Genomic DNA, 17,745 nt, shown 5'->3' on the forward strand with positions numbered 1-17,745 from the left:
TACTAAAATGGGCCTGTGTTGGTAAATCCTAGCATCAGTTTTTCTTGTTGAACTTAAAAGGATTGCAGTGTGGAAACACTATTTGAGATTTAATCCGCTTAAATTAAGTACAATGTTGAGGTGACCAAGTTGTCCTGGTTTCCTAATGCTTGCTCTAAGACAGTGGAGACAGACAGGCAGCACTTGATTCCGCTGGAGTTCTGGACCTCTCTTCTGAGGTTTTTCTGTGTCTCTCCATTGGCTCTACAGAAACTAAGTTCCAGCCTGTGTCCAGGCACTTAGTGCAGCAGGGAGGAGGGAACCCAGCTCAACTATGACTTGTGGTGCCTCTGAATTTCTGTTATCTTAGTGTGACAATGTAGTATTCAAAGGGTGACCCGGTGGGAAGTTGATAGAGCAGAGTTTGGATTTCACAGGCTGGTATTTGTCAGGAAGATACCCTATGTGGTCTTTGGGACTGAGTACCTGCACTGCAGCCTCTAGAATAAAAAATTATTTGTGGTGAGGGGTTTTTGTTTGTTTGCTTTGTTTTGGGGCTTTTCCCCCCTGCTTTGCTGGTTATCTACACTGCATATTTTGGAGGAAGATACTGGAATTTGGTTTAAGCGCACATTTACGTGTTATTTTCTGCTATAAAAAGCAAAGCTTTGTTCTTGGGAGGAGAAATTATGGGCCAGAAAGCGTTGGTAAGCATCAAATCTCCTCTAGCTGTCTTTCTTTACAGGACATCTATGCTGAAAGCACATCAAGTAACAACAAAGAACTTAAGTCTTGCTGTGTCAGATTGCTTTTGGAAAATGGTGAGAGAGTCTGTGGAGCAGCAAGCAGATGCTTTTAAAGGTAAACATCTTTTCAAAAAAACAAGTGAAATAGCAACTTGCTGTTAAACAGGTAGTTCTTCCACATATAAGGACGTATAAGGACTGTAACATATGAGGACTGACTTTTGCTAACATGCTTGGGCAATTATGTTTTATGTGTTTTATATGCTCAATATTTCTTGTTAATTGATGATCACCCCTGTAAATCTTTATAAAAAGACCCAAAAAAGTAATTCATGGTATGAAGTACCCACTTGCTCTAAAAACCAAAGGAGCAAATAAGTATGAAGAGGAAAATTAAGGGGGTTTTGGTGGTTTGTTTTTTTCATGGGCAAAACACAGTTCTTCCACTGGATTCAGATGTTGTTTAAAATGGCATTCTACATAAAGGTCAAGGCAGGACTGACTTGTGCAGAGCTGGAAGTTGAATGGCTCTTTTCACTATGTTTTTTTAATGCATGGATTCTGTGAATTACAGACAGAATATTTGGGCATAGACAGCCAAAAATTCTGCTTTGCAGACACACTTAACATGTGTCTTTTGTTATAATTTTGTTATAATCAAAATTTGTGGCAATTCTAGGAGCTGCTAAACTTTTAAGGTAATGATCAAGTTCATATAGACAATTAAAAAAATTAAGGCCTTGTTTCTGATTTTTGCAGCCACACGTTTCAATCTCGAGACTGAATGGAAGAACAATTACCCCCGATTGCGAGAGCTGGACAGGGTAAATTTAACTGCTTTAATTGCTGTGCTTCAAAGGGTTGAAAATTAAGAATTAAAATTTATGCCATTTAATCTCATTTGTAAAGATTTATTAAAGTTAACATAAAGTACTGACATTTTAAAATGTGAGGACAGTGTATATTATTCTAGGGGAAGGAAATACTGAGCTCTGTTTAATGAAATACTGTTCTTTAACACTGTGATACTTCAATACTTAAGTCCTTCATTCTTCTAGTATACAGTTATCTGACCTAACTTGCCACCAGGAATAGGTCAGTGTTTCTTTGTGATCATGACAGAACGTGACCAGGAGGTGTCATTTGAGGTTTAAAGGCTGTAAGAAAAAGATTTGGGTTTTTTTTTTTACTTTTTGTATAGAAACATGATCAAACTATACTTAATCTTGATGTTTCCTTTTGCATAGAATGAATTGTTTGAAAAAGCAAAGAATGAGATTCTCGATGAAGTCATAAGTTTGACTCAGGTCACACCAAAGCACTGGTATGGTAATTTTTTTCTTTTTTCCCTTGTTTTTTGTTTGTTTGTTTGTTTGTTTTGTTGTTGTTTTGTTAACTATCAGAAGTTTGCCTTTAAAATATAAAGAGTTCTAGTAAACAAAATTCGCAAATACAAGTAAGAAACTGGTTTTCTTGGACAGTGTATTATCATGTCCTTTTCCCCTGTGACAGTCGTCTGTGTTTGTTTGTTATTCTGAATCAGGAAATACTTGTATAACCCCTCCACAAAAATTATATGGTATCAGTTTGTACTTCTGTTTTTATACAGTGGAATGAACAGTACATATTCCTCAAAAATGCAAAGGAACAGTCATAATAAATAAGTTTTCAGGTGTTCATTTGAAATATGAATGAGTAATTCCTCTTGATATTTGGGGATTGTCACTGTGTGTTTCAAAATAACGTATTTGATGTTGGAAATCAGGGTATCAGAGATTTGGAAATTGAAAGAATGTGTAATTCCTGGCTGTAAAAAGAGCTAGTCTGGATGTTTGAGAGTTCCATCCTACCTGTGGATCTCGTTGGTAGCCTCAATCACTGGCACTGTACTACGCTGACCTACTTCTCTGTAAGGCAGCACAGGTGTGAGAGAGGGCTCAACCTAAGCACTTTAATCATGTAGCATCACTGCACAGTAAAGCCACTGTACATGTAGGCTGAGAGGAGACTAGCCAACACAGAGGGTTACTTTGACAGCCTGTATCACAACTGAGAACAATAAAAAAAAGATTTCTTTAATGCCTTTATGTTCAGTGACCTGAACTGAACTGTAACTTGGTCAAAGGTTAAAAACGAGATAAACTGTCTGAGTCTTAATAACATTAGAATAATGCTGGGTATGTGGCTGTGTTCAGAGAAAGACTTGTATGCAGTGTGTTAGTCTGAAATACTGTTCTAGTCCAAATGTAATGCAGATTGTTATTCTGGTGTTTGCTGTTTTTGGCTGTGTAATAGGTGCTGAAGAACCCTGGCCCACATCTAGTCTGCTTCATTTCATGTTATGGATTGGGTGGGTGCACAACATGAATGCTTCTGTGCATTTCCTTTGAAAGTTAAAGTGTAGTGGTGATTCTAGATTTATTACACTTAATGAGCTATAAATTACCACTGCAAAGCTAAGGCCTGAAAAAAATGCTTTTATGAAAATGTCATTATATTCAGACTAAAAACAGCAATGCATTTGATGAATGCAAGTGTTTCTATTCTGTTGAAATTTCCATTCCTTCCAATTAAGTTTGATTAGATTAAGCAAAGCAAAAATGTGTTCTTATTGATAATCAGTAAAGAAGGAATGAGATTGCATTTGTTCTTAATCAGAGAAGTACACTTTTCCTGCAGTGCATTTTAAGTGGTAAAATCCATAACAGATGGGTTCCAGCACACCCTGCAAGTGAATGCAAGTGAAACTAATTTGCCACATCCCTGGTTCTTTTAATGGTGATCAAGAATGATCAATAATTGATCTCTGCTTGAACACTATTAAACAAAGCTCTTTAGAAGATTTTTAATCGGATTTTTTGCTGGTGGCAATATTTATTTAAAGGTAATTTTTTCAACATTTAAATCCTTGAGTTCCTTTCAATTTTGTATAAATACTTTTACTACGCTGAATACGCTGAACAGCTTTTTCAACAGTAGAAAAATTAGGGACTTTGTTCCCCATTAATTCTGGTATGAAAGATGGACAGCTTCAAACTGTTTAGTTCTTAAGGAAGGATGTTTTAAGCACAAAATAGAAATTTTCAATTATGCTACTGTTGATATGGGGAGAGGGAGGTGATATTTATGGGAAATTCTTCAGTCTTTGTTGATAGATGGCCCAGTTAGAGTAGGGACATTATCAGGGAGGAAGCTTGTGTCCTGAACTTCAGCCCATTTGGAAGAAAAGGGCCTGAGTCTTGTACCACCAAAAAAGGACAGTTTTTTCTTCGTCTCTTAGCTCTCACCATTCTGCCAAATCTGGCATTCATATGATCTAAGCTGATTTGACATTCTGAGCAAGCATAAAATTAGCCTGCAGGAAACCCACAACCTGTACTAGAGACTGTGGCAGGAGCAGAAGGAGCGTGACTGACTCCGTGGGTACTGGGTACATGTTACACTGGCTCAACTGAGTTGTCTCACTGCAACTGTAAGGTTTATTGCAATTTAGAAAGGTTGAAGTTGGATTGTTTCCATTGTTACTTCATGAAAGGCACGATAAATGGGAAAGTAGTGCTTCATTTGATAGTGACATGAAGCTCATTTTTTAATGAATGTCAATATACATTTTGGTAAAAGGTTGGACTTAACTTGCTTCATCGTTTATCAAATCTGGGAGCAATCAATGAAAATCCCAAATGGAAAACTACAGCATGTTCCTACAATCAAATCAGAATAGTATAGAAACAAAACCCACATGCTCTTTTGGGAGCATAGACTGTAGTCAGATCATGTCAGTGCTTTGCAATCGGCCCCCATGTTGTTCCCCCACCTCCCATATGTAAACACACACACAGCTCTGCCTGGTTATCCTGGTATAATTAAAGGCTGCAAGGAGCTGTTGTGCAGTGCAGGGGCAACTGTGAGAGTCTTAGAGGCCAAATTCTGAAGCTGTCTTTGCTGCTGAAAACATTGTGCATTTGTGTCCTTAGTTCCATGCAGATTTTGGTTGAAGTTGTTGTGACGTTAAGGAGTATTTCCTGTGTTCTGTAGTCTTGTTTTCTCAGTGTTTCTAACAAATTGAATGCATACCTGTTAGTTGCTTGTTTGGAAACCATCACATGTGTTACAACTTCCATTTTAGGGAGGAGATTCTTGAGAAAACTTTATGGGAAAGAGTATCTACTCACGTGATTGAGAATATATACCTTCCAGCAGCACAGACTACAAACTCAGGGACGTTTAACACCACTGTGGACATCAAGCTGAAGCAGTGGACTGACAAGCAACTGCCTAATAAAGCAGTAGAGGTAAGAATTTAGTTATTTAAATAAAAAAATAAAAAATTACAATCTATGCAAAGCTTATTAAAATGACAGCATAACTCCAGAAGAGTTAAGGTGATGTTGAACTGATGACTGCAGTTCTTTTAACCAACTTACATGTCAGACAAGACTGGCAAGACTTTGGTGTTCAGAAGCATTACAGAGCAGAAACATCGTATTTTGCTCTTCTGGTGAATTTTGCCTACTACAGAGCAAAAAACCCTATTTTTACAAGGTTAAACCCTTCAAGTAGGTATATTGATATTTAATAGATTTTTGCAAGTTTAACAGAATTCTGCTTGCTACAGTATAGTGAAGCCAAGTTTAGTGTTGCCTTTACTAGTAATGGAAAAAGGACAAGTCAGTGACTTACTCTTATGCTTGCATTTTTTTTCCAGAAAGTCTCCAAATTTTTATACTTGTAAGAATTGTCATAAATGTTCACTTAGCAGCTGGTGCACAGTGTAATGGTCCATTTCAGGCTGGATTGTTTGCTAACTTTCTAGGTGGCATGGGAGACTTTGCAAGAAGAATTTTCTCGTTTCATGACAGAAAAAAAAGGGAAGGAGCATGATGATATCTTTGATAAACTGAAACAAGCTGTCAAAGAAGAAACTATTAAACGACATAGATGGAACGAGAGAGCGGAGGATAGCCTGGTATAATGTAGTGGGTTTTTTTGCCTTGTTGACTAAGTGCTGTTGAAATTTCTTTACTGAAGTTGCATATTCAGTATTTTTGCATTCTTTTGTTTTAATCCTGAAATGACAGGGAGGTGTGTCCATCTCACATTTTCTATGTAATGTTTTAATACGTTTTCTCAATTCATTTCATTATTATCTTTTATTAGTTTCCCCCTAAATAACATCTAATAAAACTGGTTTGGTTGGTTCGGAAAAGTCATCCATAATTCACTGGCTGCAGGACAGCCTGGTGGGAATTGTTTAGCATCAGCTCATTTGTTCTGTTTGGTGTAGTCACATAAAATAACATTGTTTCATTACCATCTTTATAGATTCTGTAATCCAGAGGGGTTTCATATCTTCTCCTGTATTTTTTACTTTATCTGTGCTAGGCTGTAGAAAAGAGTCAAGCTAAAGGCACACAAAAATATTTTTGGCAGTCCTTTGAATGGTGTCTCCTAAATAAATCACATGTGCCCAATACAAGCTGCTTTATCAGACATTAAAAAATTAAGATAATGCTAGAAACGTTACTTTTACTAAATCTTGAGTAAATTATTTATTGCATGCTAGAATTCCATTCTGTATTGCAGCGAGTGATCCAGCACAATGCCTTAGAAGATCGGTCAATATCCGATAAACAGCAGTGGGATGCAGCCATTCATTTTATGGAAGAGACGCTCCAAAGTCGGCTCAAAGACAGTGAGTTGTGTGATGTATTCCACTCTTCTGTGCTTTTTAATCTGGCCCAGTGTCTGGATCTAGTTCACTTCACTTCAGTGCAAGTTTTTGTATCAGCACAACTGACACAGTGGGGACTGTTTAATTGGTACTAATACTGATAGAAATATTTAGCAAAGTACTGCCTCAAGTGCTTGTGCTCCTGCTCTTGCAATGAGGCAACTGAAAGATAAGCACTAGAGATCTGTAAAGTCAAAAAATGGTACAAATGCACATGTAGGAGAACAGAATAAATGAAAGGAAAGTAAGTGGTCTCTTTATAGTTTCTAGCATAATCAGTTTTGATGCAAGTTGCAGCAAGGTAAGATTTTATTTTTTTTAAAAGCCTGACTTGGAACCAGGAGGGCTGTCTCAGTGGAGGGCTGTTGTGTTTTTATATACTTCGTTGAAGCATCTTCCCGTTGGCAGTAATTTTTAAATTTTAATAAAATACGTCAACTGTTGCTTCAAGTAAAAGACACATGACTCGACTCAGTGTGGCATATCTTACGTTGTTTGACATAAAATGTCCATTCTTCTTCATGTACCCAAGTTTAGAACTGTACATTTGGGTGGTTGTGTATATTTTGTGTCATAGTTAATATCATGCTTCCTTTTTCAGCTGAATCTGTTATTGAAGATATGGTGGGTCCAGACTGGAAAAAAAGATGGTTACACTGGGTAGGCCGCACCAAAGAACAGGTAAAAGGAAATAAATTATAAAGAATTTGTAGTTCACTACTTTTGGAAAACTTTGATTATTACTTTGAGTAAAACTTTTGAGTGAATTTTAAAAAATACCAACCCTCTTCACACATTTTAGGTGACTAAAAAAAAAAAGAATTACTTTTCATTGTTTTAAATACCACAAAGAATTTCGTATTTTTTTTCCATACTGTAGCTACAGATTGGTTTGTAAACTGTTTTTTGTTCTTCAGCTGAATTATATCTTTGCCATTATGCCACTGACTTGTGTATTAAAGTTCTTCCAGTAGAAAGAAATCAATGAAAGCAGGTGGAGACTGGGCTATTCTCTTCTATAATTTTCAAGCATGCCTTTTAAGTAGAAGTCACATGCAGTTTCCTATCATGCTCCATTTGGATTTAATTAGTATGTGATTGCATTATCATAGCATTCTAATCACAGCTGTATCTTCTGATTGGCCACATTCATCTGAAGCTCTCTTCTCATTTGCTCATAACTTTTGGAAATTTCTTTTGAATTTAAATAACAACTTCCATTCAATGCCCAGAGACAATTGTCTTTTAATATTACTTTTTCTAGATATTTCTCAAACTCAGTCATACTTAAAAGAAGCAAGTAGAGTTTGAAAGAATACAGTAGAAAGTATTTGTTTCAGAGAAAGGAGTTTTACAGTCAGCTGTATGTAGCCAGTTGTAGGGGAAAGGTAGCGACTTCAACCTATATTACTTGAATTTCATGAACAGCAACTTAAAGGTATGAATCTATGGAGAGTTCTTGCTAACTAATAGGCAAAAAGTACAATTCTAATCAGTGTCACATGTGGTATGTGAATGTGAACCCTGCTAGTGGATATTCATGGAGGGGAAAGGGGGCTAACACCTATGGTTTTTTTTCCTACCCTTCTATTCTTGTTCTGAATTTCAGTGCATAATGAAAAGAAAAAAATTAAAAATTGACAGTGAATTATCCCTTAAAAATATTATATTCGAAGTGTCCTTGCACAACTACCCTTTGGAGTCACTTAAATGTAATAGTTAATAGCATCAGAGGAATTTTCTGTTCTGACTTATTAAGCAAATGGAGTGTTTATTGAGGAGGTGCTGATGATCTCTGAGTCTATAATAATTAATTCTAACTAATCATTCCTATCCTAGAATATTCGTAATGAAACAAAAAATGAACTCGAGAAGTTAATCAAGTGCAATGAAGACCATGCAGCTTATCTGGCAAATGATGAAGTGACGACTGTCAGAAAGAATCTGGAAGCAAGAGGAGTAACAGTGGACCCATGTCTGGTGAGATGCAGAATTGTAACAAGACATATGGAGGCCCCCTGTGAACACTCGAATGTTCTTTCTAGATAGCATACAAGAGACTCCCTCTGAATACTGAATTTGTAATCCAGATGTTTCCAAATGAATTACTAAATGAATTCTTGCACGCAATTCACACACTTCTGTTGGCTGTCAGACAAATGCAGTACAACACTTTGGAATCTGTCAGTTTAGACTGAAGTCAGAATCTGCTGAGCAGATTTTCTTACCTACATTATGACAAAGCTTATTTGAAATTATTGTTCAGGTGTTATGTAGAAGAATCAAGGCCTTTGTGAGCAAGATACAGTGAAAACATGTTGTGCATCCTTAAGCTTTCAGTGTGGTTGTGTGTGAAGTTTGAAATTCATTGGTACATTGAAGAGAGAGAATTTTTTTAAAAATACTTGTAGAAAGGCAGGATTTTTTAAGAGTGTCCCAGGGAATTGTATTGTACGTTTGAAATGTTCTGGAAAAAGACATATCTCATTGCAATGTAAGGCCCTTAGGGGTAATTTAACTTTTATCTAATTAAAAGTAAGATTTTAAATAAATGAGAATTCATACATTAATAAGTAATAGATGTAGATTTCCTTTAACAGTGATTTATTTTCTGGAGTAACTTTGGCTACCTTTTCAACATTAATATCTGTACTTATTCTAGGTATAAGAGTCATTTAAATACCTGCTGCTCCTTTCCTATACAGTACTTACCATTTTTTGTAAAGGTCATGTTAGTGATCCACATCCTCTACATGAGGAAGCTGAGTGCAAACTGAGTTTTCCTTCTAGCTAAGCAATTGATTTTCTTAACTATATTTCGTGGGTTTTTCAGAGAGGCGTATCGAGACACATATTTAATTTTGAAGAACTGAAATATAAATAAGCCTAATCAAGAAAAGTTACAAATGTTTGTTTACATAAGACCCATGAAATATTTCTCTATGCTTTAATCTGGTTTAATTGGTAAATTAATAGGTACAATTAAAAAATGTATTCTCAGTGTTAATGTAAAGATTATTTTGTAGTGTATAATTAAATGTATTTTGGCTGCAGACAGTATTTTTAAGCACTCAGTTATGTTACGTGCATGGAAGAGTGGATTTTTAAATTGACAGTCATCTGTAACGTTTGCCAAATGTAAATAACACATTAATCATAGCCCAGTTGCAGACAAATTGCTGAGAAATATTTAAACATATGTTACATGATATGGATAGTGGAATTTGGAGTTCCATTTTAAAATTAAATGCAATCATTAATCTATGCACGATAGCGAGTGTATGTGTTTATTTATTTAGTCAAATTTAAGTACTGTTTTCCTAGATTAAAGACACATGGCACCAAATTTATAGAAGATTCTTCCTGAAGTCTGCCTTGAACCACTGCAATCTATGTCGAAGAGGCTTCTATTATTATCAGAGGCATTTTGTGGACTCAGAGGTAAACTGAAGAACAGATGTTCTTCATCTACACTGGTGTTTTGCCTTAGTATTTCTGTCTCAATTGAAAAAAAGGTCTAAAAATACTTTAAAGTAGCCTGACCAGATAGCTGGTGATCCCAGATACATTTTACATGAGGCTTACAATGGATAAGATACCATCCTGGTGGTAATTATATAAAATGACCACTAGGTATCAGCCATGACCTAAACATCTAGTACTAATCAATGTGTATTGAAAATACACAACTAAAAGCAGTATTATACTTTTGTTGGTATCTTGTTGTTATCCATTTCTCCCACTTTCCCACTGATAGTTATTTACCTCAGTGATACGAAAAAAATTCAGAAAACATGTTTATGGGTTTATAGGAAAAGTATGGTCAGTAAGGGTTTAGAGCAAATACTTGGTGCTACATCTGATCAATAGGGAAAAAAATAACTATGGAGTTTTCAAACAGATCTTTATAAATGGCTTTCCAGTTTCGTAAACCCAAGCTTGTGCAACAAATGACAGTACGCATGAATTCACACAAAGAATATATAGTTTTCTTACCATTGTATTTTAAATCAAAAAGAAATTACTGGAAAAGGTAGAGCTCCTCACTTTCTGTGGAGGTTTGTTTTTATTTTAATGAGCAACAGTGATTACCATGGAGCCAGAAATCTTTACTACTTTAGAAATATTTTTGCCTTTGAGGGATGAGGCAATGATATCACAGCATGGAGAGCTGCCTCTTCATGACACTTAACCTCCTATTCACGTTACCATCTTTTTTAAGGTGTCCTAATGTGAAGTTAATGCTCCCTCCTGCCATCCTTTCAAGTGTAGAAACTGTCTCTTCTGTTGTTAACAAATATAGCCCTTGGTCCAGCACTGTCTTCAGAAGTGTTTGTCAGACAAGGAGGCACAACCTGAAGTCCAGCTGTTGTCTCTCGGCATGTTTGCTATGAACAGAGTAGTGTTTCAGTGAGCGTTAGGTTACACTCACCAGCCTGCATATAGTGTCTGTAAATTGTTTTTCCATGGTTTCCCATGATATGGCTCTTTGTGTTGAAAATAGCAGATGTGAAGGTGATGCAGTGCATTAAATAAGGCTGATGTGGTTCCTGTGAAGTGGTTTTGATGTGTTTCCTTGTTACTTACACCAGTTATTCTCTGAGATTTTTGTGTTAGGTCAGTATATGTATACATGAAGTTACAGTTGCTGCTAAGAAAGTCAAGAGATTCTTGTACCTGTAGGGTGTTTCCTGGACATCAGAGGTCTGACACCACAACTTCTCTCGTTCCAGCTTGAATGTAATGACGTTGTCCTCTTCTGGCGAATACAGCGAATGCTGGCGATTACAGCAAATACACTGAGGCAGCAGCTTACTAACACTGAAGGTAAGGCCCACAGTCAGCTGAGGGGTTTGAAACAAAAAATTATCTCCTCCTAAAAAAGTAATACAATTTTGATGAGAGAGAAAATACCCTTTGAAAGTTAACAATCTTTCTTAAAGAATTCCCTGTCTTAATGGCCCAAAGAAGGGGCTTCTGTGTTCAGAAATTTGCCTTTTCTCCAGCCAGATTAGGTATTATTGTTATATATACTACATCTCCAACAGACCTTCTCAAATTTTGTCCTTAGGTCATTACAGATGCAAAAGTATTACACCGTACTTTTTTTTGGTTGCTTTGTGGTTTTGATTTTTTGCAGTAAGGCGCTTGGAGAAGAATGTAAAGGAAGTGCTTGAAGATTTTGCTGAGGACAATGAGAAAAAGGTGATGCTCCTAACTGGCAAGAGAGTCCAGCTTGCAGAGGATCTCAGTAAGTACCTATCCTATTGTGTTTTGGAATGAGCTTGAAGTGAAGCAAATTCTGACCACTGTCCTTGAGAACATTCAGTGTGATATGGGTTGTTCATGTGCTGGCTTTTATTTAATATCACATGGATTTTTTTTCTTTAATACGGGCAGATCTTACTCATTCAAAGGTGGACATGGGTAGTATAGTGTGATAGAACAATAGGATTTCACTGATATATTGCATCAGTAAATTGAAAAATGTAGTTACAAAATGTAGAAAAAACCTGTCAGACATGAAGTTCTGTGAGGTTGTGCTTATTAAATGAGATGGCCATTATATTAAGAGATTCAACAAGGAAGAAAATCTAGCAGATTTAACCTTTCAGAAGGATTACAGTAGTTTATTGCTCACATTAACACTCAGAAAGTGTTAAGGGGTTTTGTGATTAATATGGTAAGGCTTTAAACAGTGAAAGTTTTTCAGGTGACAGTCCAGGTTGATACCTGCACATCCAATAGGGTTTAGACTGACTTTTAGCTGATGGGGCTTGTCTTGCACACATACAGTTGATTTTTGGGCAGCATTCTTCTGTTGTTCTATGAGACTTCCACTTAAACCCCAGCTATGCACCTGCACTGGTAGGGTAAAAAACAATGCTGTGCAAAAGGGAAAAGGAAAAAAAAAGCTTGTGATAAATGGAGTTCATGTAGTTATATAAATATCTGCATGTTGACATCACAGGTGACCTTTTTCTTAGACCTGTATTTTGTGTTCAATTTAGAAACTTATTTTTGTTTTAAAATATGACTTTGCGTATTTATTTCAGAATGAATGAATTTTATGGTCAATGTTTCTTCTTTTAATTAGCAAAGTTCTGATATCAAGGGTTCAGTGGGACAGAAAAGCCTTCAATTGCTGTTAGTTTCCTAAGTATAAATCATGTATTCTATTTTTTACATCCAAAATGGAATAAAAAAGAAATATTTTGCTTATAATAAACTCAAAATCTGAGGATTTGCTTTTGATAGTGCTGGTTTGGTTACACTGGAAGTGCTATCTTATTATTGGAAGTGTTGTTATTAAAATCACAGTCAGTGGTATTTGTTGTCCTTTAGAAAGTTTCTATAATATTTTGGAACCGTGAGTAGGAATTTTGTGATCTCAGGCAAATTGTCTGGGTCTTCTTGACTGATCTCTGAAACAAGTGGTATGACGATAGAATTTTTATGATAGCTACATAATTCTCTTCAAACGTCCTGTGTTGCTTTTGAAACCCTATGTCAACCTTCATGTAAACATCCTTTTAGAATGGGTAGAAAGTGTTTTACAAAATAAGGGGTTTTCCTCCTCTATATATGTGTTGAGGTAAAATGAGTGGTAGCCTGCAGAGTAGGATTCAGACCTTTATTGAGGAAATTACCTCCTTTTCTCAGTGAGCAGTGGTGCTTGCTTGCTTTGATGCTGGATACTGATTTTTTTTTTTTCCCCTGAGCAAACACTGGTATAGAGTAAAACATGGCAACTTTGATTTATCCTTAGATATTCCATGTTTCAAAACAAAGTAAAAGAATACTAACAAGCACATAATGTTTAAATTAACTTGTCTTTATTTTGCACTGAAATCGACTTGGAATTTTTGCATTGTCAACTTTGCTCCTCCCAAGCCCCAGCAATAAGCTCCCATTTCAAAGCAGTAACAGCTGGGGTTGTTATTTTGTAAGCTAAGACTAGACGTGCAGGAGCAGCCTGTGTGTGTTTATAACCTGAGGTGTCTGTACATTGGTGTATATGCTTCAAGTGTGTTGTTTGCATTTCATAAATTATTATGTAGCAAAAACATGTCACTGCACTGTGTTTCTTTAGATTCAGGAGGTCACAGATCCCACTCACATTATTCTAAGGAAATAATTGTTACTCAGTACAAAACGATGTGTGATGGCACGTTCTGCTTTATTGTACCTGTGGGAAGATTTTAAAACTACCACTGCTTAGCTCTGTACTCGGATCAGTTGTGTTCTTTCTGCATGCTTTTATTGCTAAGTGGCAGTAATTTTTATGGGGAAATGACAAGAAAAGGGGGTTTCTTTGCCTTTCCCTTAGTGAATAGTGCCTTTCTTTGGTGCAGGGGTTCTTTTTATCCCCTGAGACAGATTTTGAAAGCATAGAGCATTGAACTCTCATATAGCCATACAAGTAATTTCCTTCTTATAGCATTTAGTGACGATCAGGACTTTGCTTAAAGAAAAAAATCCTGGCTCTGACAACACATGTTCATGAAGTATTGGTATTTTAATTAGGAAGGGAAGTGATCTCCTAAATCACAAAGTCCAGTCTCTCTATCCCAGGCAGCTGTGTTTATATAACCCAGCTGATTGGAATATCTTGAGCTTTGTCTTTAAATCAGTTAACTTGTCGAGGCTCACTGTTCACACTGAAGACGTGTTCCAGGATGTCATTTCTCTGGTGGTTACAAATAGTCTTTTAGTTTCCATCTAAATTTGTAAATATGAGGCTGGGATTCACTTCCTGATTGGAAACTGTACTTGCAAATGTAAATTATTTATATACCTGAGGTTGGGGTGCTTCCTCTTGATGATGATGATATGGCAACACTGTCCCACTGCTGTTACATCAGTCTTTTAATGCTGAAGCACTGGAAGTGCTTTATTGTTTGTTCAGGATACTGGTTAATGGCAAACTGTTACTAGCATGGGTGACCCAGTATTGTAATGAGAGCTCATATAAGACTCAAAACTGATTTCAGCTGATTTTGTTATCTGTGTTATACAACCTTGAATGTTATTTTAATCCCACATCAGGATATTCCTTGATGATGTTTATACCATGAATCTTGCTGCTTCTCAGTGTTGATGTCTCAAGTTTTATTCTAGGTATTTTAAAGAGTGTTAAACAGAACTTTTGAACAGTTTCTAACAAATTACTAGTTTTGTAATCTACTGAAGGTTGTTTTTTCTTTAAAAAAAGGCTCTAAGTGTAATGTAAATATACTCTTTAACATAAGTATATTATGATACTTGTACCAGTGAAATGAGCAAGTTACTAAGTTTATAGAAATAAAGAAGCTCCAGGATTAGAGACTATTAAGGAGAAAGGATCATAAGGTGCAAAAAAGGGGCAGAAGAGAATATGAATAGCTGAATTGGAAAAAGTGACTTTGAAAGTGTCCTAAAATGCAATCAATCCATAAGAATACCTGTATTGAAAGATACACCTGCAGCTGATGTATCCCAGTGTCGTGTTCCTGGCAATGAGCCGACGTGGGAACAGCATAAGAACAGGTTAAGCATGCAGCAGTACATGCCTGTTATGCTCTAACAGCATCCAACAATCTGTGGTTACAAGATTTCCTAATCATGAGGTAATATCTTTGTGATTAATAGCCATTCAAGGATTTTTTTTTTCATCCTGTGCATTTCTCTAATTGCTTTTTGAACTCATGTAAACTTTGGCATCTGCAACATCCTGTGGCAATTAGTTCCAGAGTTCAACTACACATTGTGTGAAAAAGTACTTCCTTTTGTTTGTTTCTGAACCACCTGCCAGTTTCATTTGGCTCTCCTTAGTTCTTGCTCTGTAAAAAATGTTCAGTAATCTTTTTCTATTTTTTTTTTTTTTTTGTGCCATTCATGACTTCATAGATGTATATGCTACCTGCACTTGATCTTCTTCCTGGCTTGAAAAATTCTCATGGTGTAGTTGTTCTTTGCACAGACATTGTTTCCTAGCTTCAGTCAGCCTTGCCACTCTTTTCCCCTTTCTTAGTTCTGTAAAACCTTTCTTGAGGTGAAAGAACAGAACCTGCACAATTACTTGAAGTATATCTGCATTATGGATTTATGCAGTTGTATTGTGATGCTTTCTGGGTTTTATTCTGGTCTTTTTATAGTAATTCCTTATAGCCTATTTCGTCTTTTGCCTGCTGCTGAGCAGTGAGCTGATGGCTACAATGAACTATCTGCTACAACTCCCAAGTTCTTTTGTGAAAAGTGGCAGTCGTGATATTTCCCTTGTCATGTTTTTAAACTGTAGGTATAGTTGTGTTTATTGTTTTGCTGAGGATGCAGAAACAAGGACTTTGCTGTGTCTTACATGTCTAACTGGGCACTTCAGGCTTATTCAGCAGTGGGTAGGAACTTGTTTTAATGCAATTTAAAACCTCCTTCACGACTGTGGTGCATTATTTATATTGAAGTTCTTTTCCCATTTTGTCTGCCAGTTAAAGAACATAGCCAGGTCTTTCTTGCCTCATCAGCAACAGGAAGAATTATATTGACTTTCTAGTTGGCAATATTTCTACAATACCTTCGGAGATGGATCAGTCCGTATATATCCTTTAATTTTATCAGTGATCTTTTATGGTACTTACTAGTTCATACTGCTTTCTTTTGTATTTGTTTAACTTTCCAAAGTGTCTGACATGGAACATTCCTGCAGGCTGCCTCTGAAGTTACTGAAGTTTTTAAATTTTAATTGTATTTCAAGATGGGAGTGTTTCTGCAAAATTTGTTGAAACAGTAAAGCTGCTGGCATTTGTTTGGTTTCAGGGTCTTTTTGATGGCTATGCCAAAGTGGGTTGTTTTTTTATAAAAGACAATTATTTGAAGTCTCATATTCACTAGAATTTTATCTTTTTAGCTATGTTTTTAAGTACAGGGCAGTAAGATTTTTTTTCTGGAAAAGAAACAAATACATGGATGAAAAAATGTGATTTCAACATGAATAATATATTTTATGCTGCCTTATTTTTAACACAAATGATAGAGTAGTAATTTCAGCAGAAATACTCCATATTCTTTGCAAAACTGATAGCAAGTGGATAAATCTTAACTTTCTGTAGACTACTTTTTAGTGTGGTAGTTTTTGAAAATGTTCAGGTGCCAGTAAAAGGCTTCCCAGAACTACTTAATTGTTTCCAGAATTCCACTCTTCTGGACTTCCTCTTTTTGTATAAAGGGCCAAAGCAAACTTCCTCGGTAGTGTGAGCTCTGTGCAGTAAGTTGCCGTACAGGTTCCCAACACAAGATGGCAATGAGTGCCCTGTGGAGGAGGCTCGGGAGGCTGAGCCCGCGGCCAGTCGAGTGCCAGCCCTCCCACGTCTGGTGCTTCCCATGAGCGCAGCTTAGGCAGTGGGCACTGGTGTCTTGGATGCTAAACATTTCCCAATGGAAGGAAGATGCACTTGCCTATCCTTGTTCCTCATGTTTTCCACTCTCTCTGGGTCTCGTTTGTTTGTTTGTGTGGTATGTAATTTATGAAGATTGTAAAGGATGGCCATTTTTTTTCTCAGCTACACATTTCTCATTAGCAACTGCGTGGAAAGCATTAGTTTGTGAGCTTTGTTACTAAAAAGCTGTTAGGAGCTGAATGCTTCAGTCGTTTTGTAAAGGAAATGTATCTTCCGGTGTCTTTTATCCTAAAGCTAAGCTACATCTATCCATATTGCAGTAGTATTTCAAATGTGCTAGATGGTGCACATGGATGTTGTATACTTCAGGCAGTCAGCAGGAGCTTTGCCATTGACTTCACTGGAGTTGAAATCTCACAGACCCCAAAGAAATACATGTCCTATCTTCATTTATTTCTTCTCCTTTATTCCTTTTAAACAGAAAAAATGATGAATGTTGCAAAGGCATCCTTTACTTGCACAGGATAAACAGAGCATAGTCCTACAAAGCAGCTTTCCTAGGTCAGTGTGCTATTCATCCAGTATCCTCTGTCCTCACAAGCTGGAAAAGAAAGCCTAGAACTTCACCAAAATTATAAGTAAAACCATGTGCTTGGGAGAGTCTTTGGCAGGAGGTGGGAATGCCTGTGGAAACTTGATCCTGAAATTGCTAGGTACGAATGTGAATGGATCAGCCTCCAAGTTTGTTTGTCAGTAATGTTGACACCTGTACAGGTGTCATGGGCTAGCTGAGACTTTGTTCTGCACAAAAACTTTTTGAAACATTTGAGGAGAAAGCCCTCACATGAAGAAAAGACAGCTTAGGGCCATTTGTTTCAATTCTGTCGTATTTTTGTAAGCTATGAAATATAAG

The 17,745-nt window shown here is 36.6% G+C and overlaps 1 protein-coding gene across 8 annotated transcripts in view; it reads left to right on the forward strand.

Moving 5' to 3' along the window:
• OPA1 (OPA1 mitochondrial dynamin like GTPase) overlaps window positions 1-17,745 on the forward strand; it is a 52,614-nt gene that overhangs the window by 21,442 nt on the left and 13,427 nt on the right. For all 8 annotated transcript variants that reach the window (XM_029960766.1, XM_029960769.1, XM_029960767.1 and 5 more), the window contains 11 exons: window positions 725-840; window positions 1,485-1,549; window positions 1,973-2,049; window positions 4,852-5,017; window positions 5,539-5,691; window positions 6,309-6,417; window positions 7,058-7,137; window positions 8,296-8,436; window positions 9,781-9,897; window positions 11,190-11,283; window positions 11,597-11,707. In XM_029960766.1, coding sequence (XP_029816626.1) covers window positions 725-840; window positions 1,485-1,549; window positions 1,973-2,049; window positions 4,852-5,017; window positions 5,539-5,691; window positions 6,309-6,417; window positions 7,058-7,137; window positions 8,296-8,436; window positions 9,781-9,897; window positions 11,190-11,283; window positions 11,597-11,707 — 1,229 coding nt within the window. The remainder of the gene's footprint in view (window positions 1-724; window positions 841-1,484; window positions 1,550-1,972; window positions 2,050-4,851; window positions 5,018-5,538; window positions 5,692-6,308; window positions 6,418-7,057; window positions 7,138-8,295; window positions 8,437-9,780; window positions 9,898-11,189; window positions 11,284-11,596; window positions 11,708-17,745) is intronic.

The sequence above is a fragment of the Manacus vitellinus genome, unplaced genomic scaffold (assembly GCF_001715985.3).
Source record: "Manacus vitellinus isolate BGI_N305 unplaced genomic scaffold, ASM171598v3 scaffold_29_pilon, whole genome shotgun sequence".
Taxonomy (NCBI): domain Eukaryota; kingdom Metazoa; phylum Chordata; class Aves; order Passeriformes; family Pipridae; genus Manacus; species Manacus vitellinus.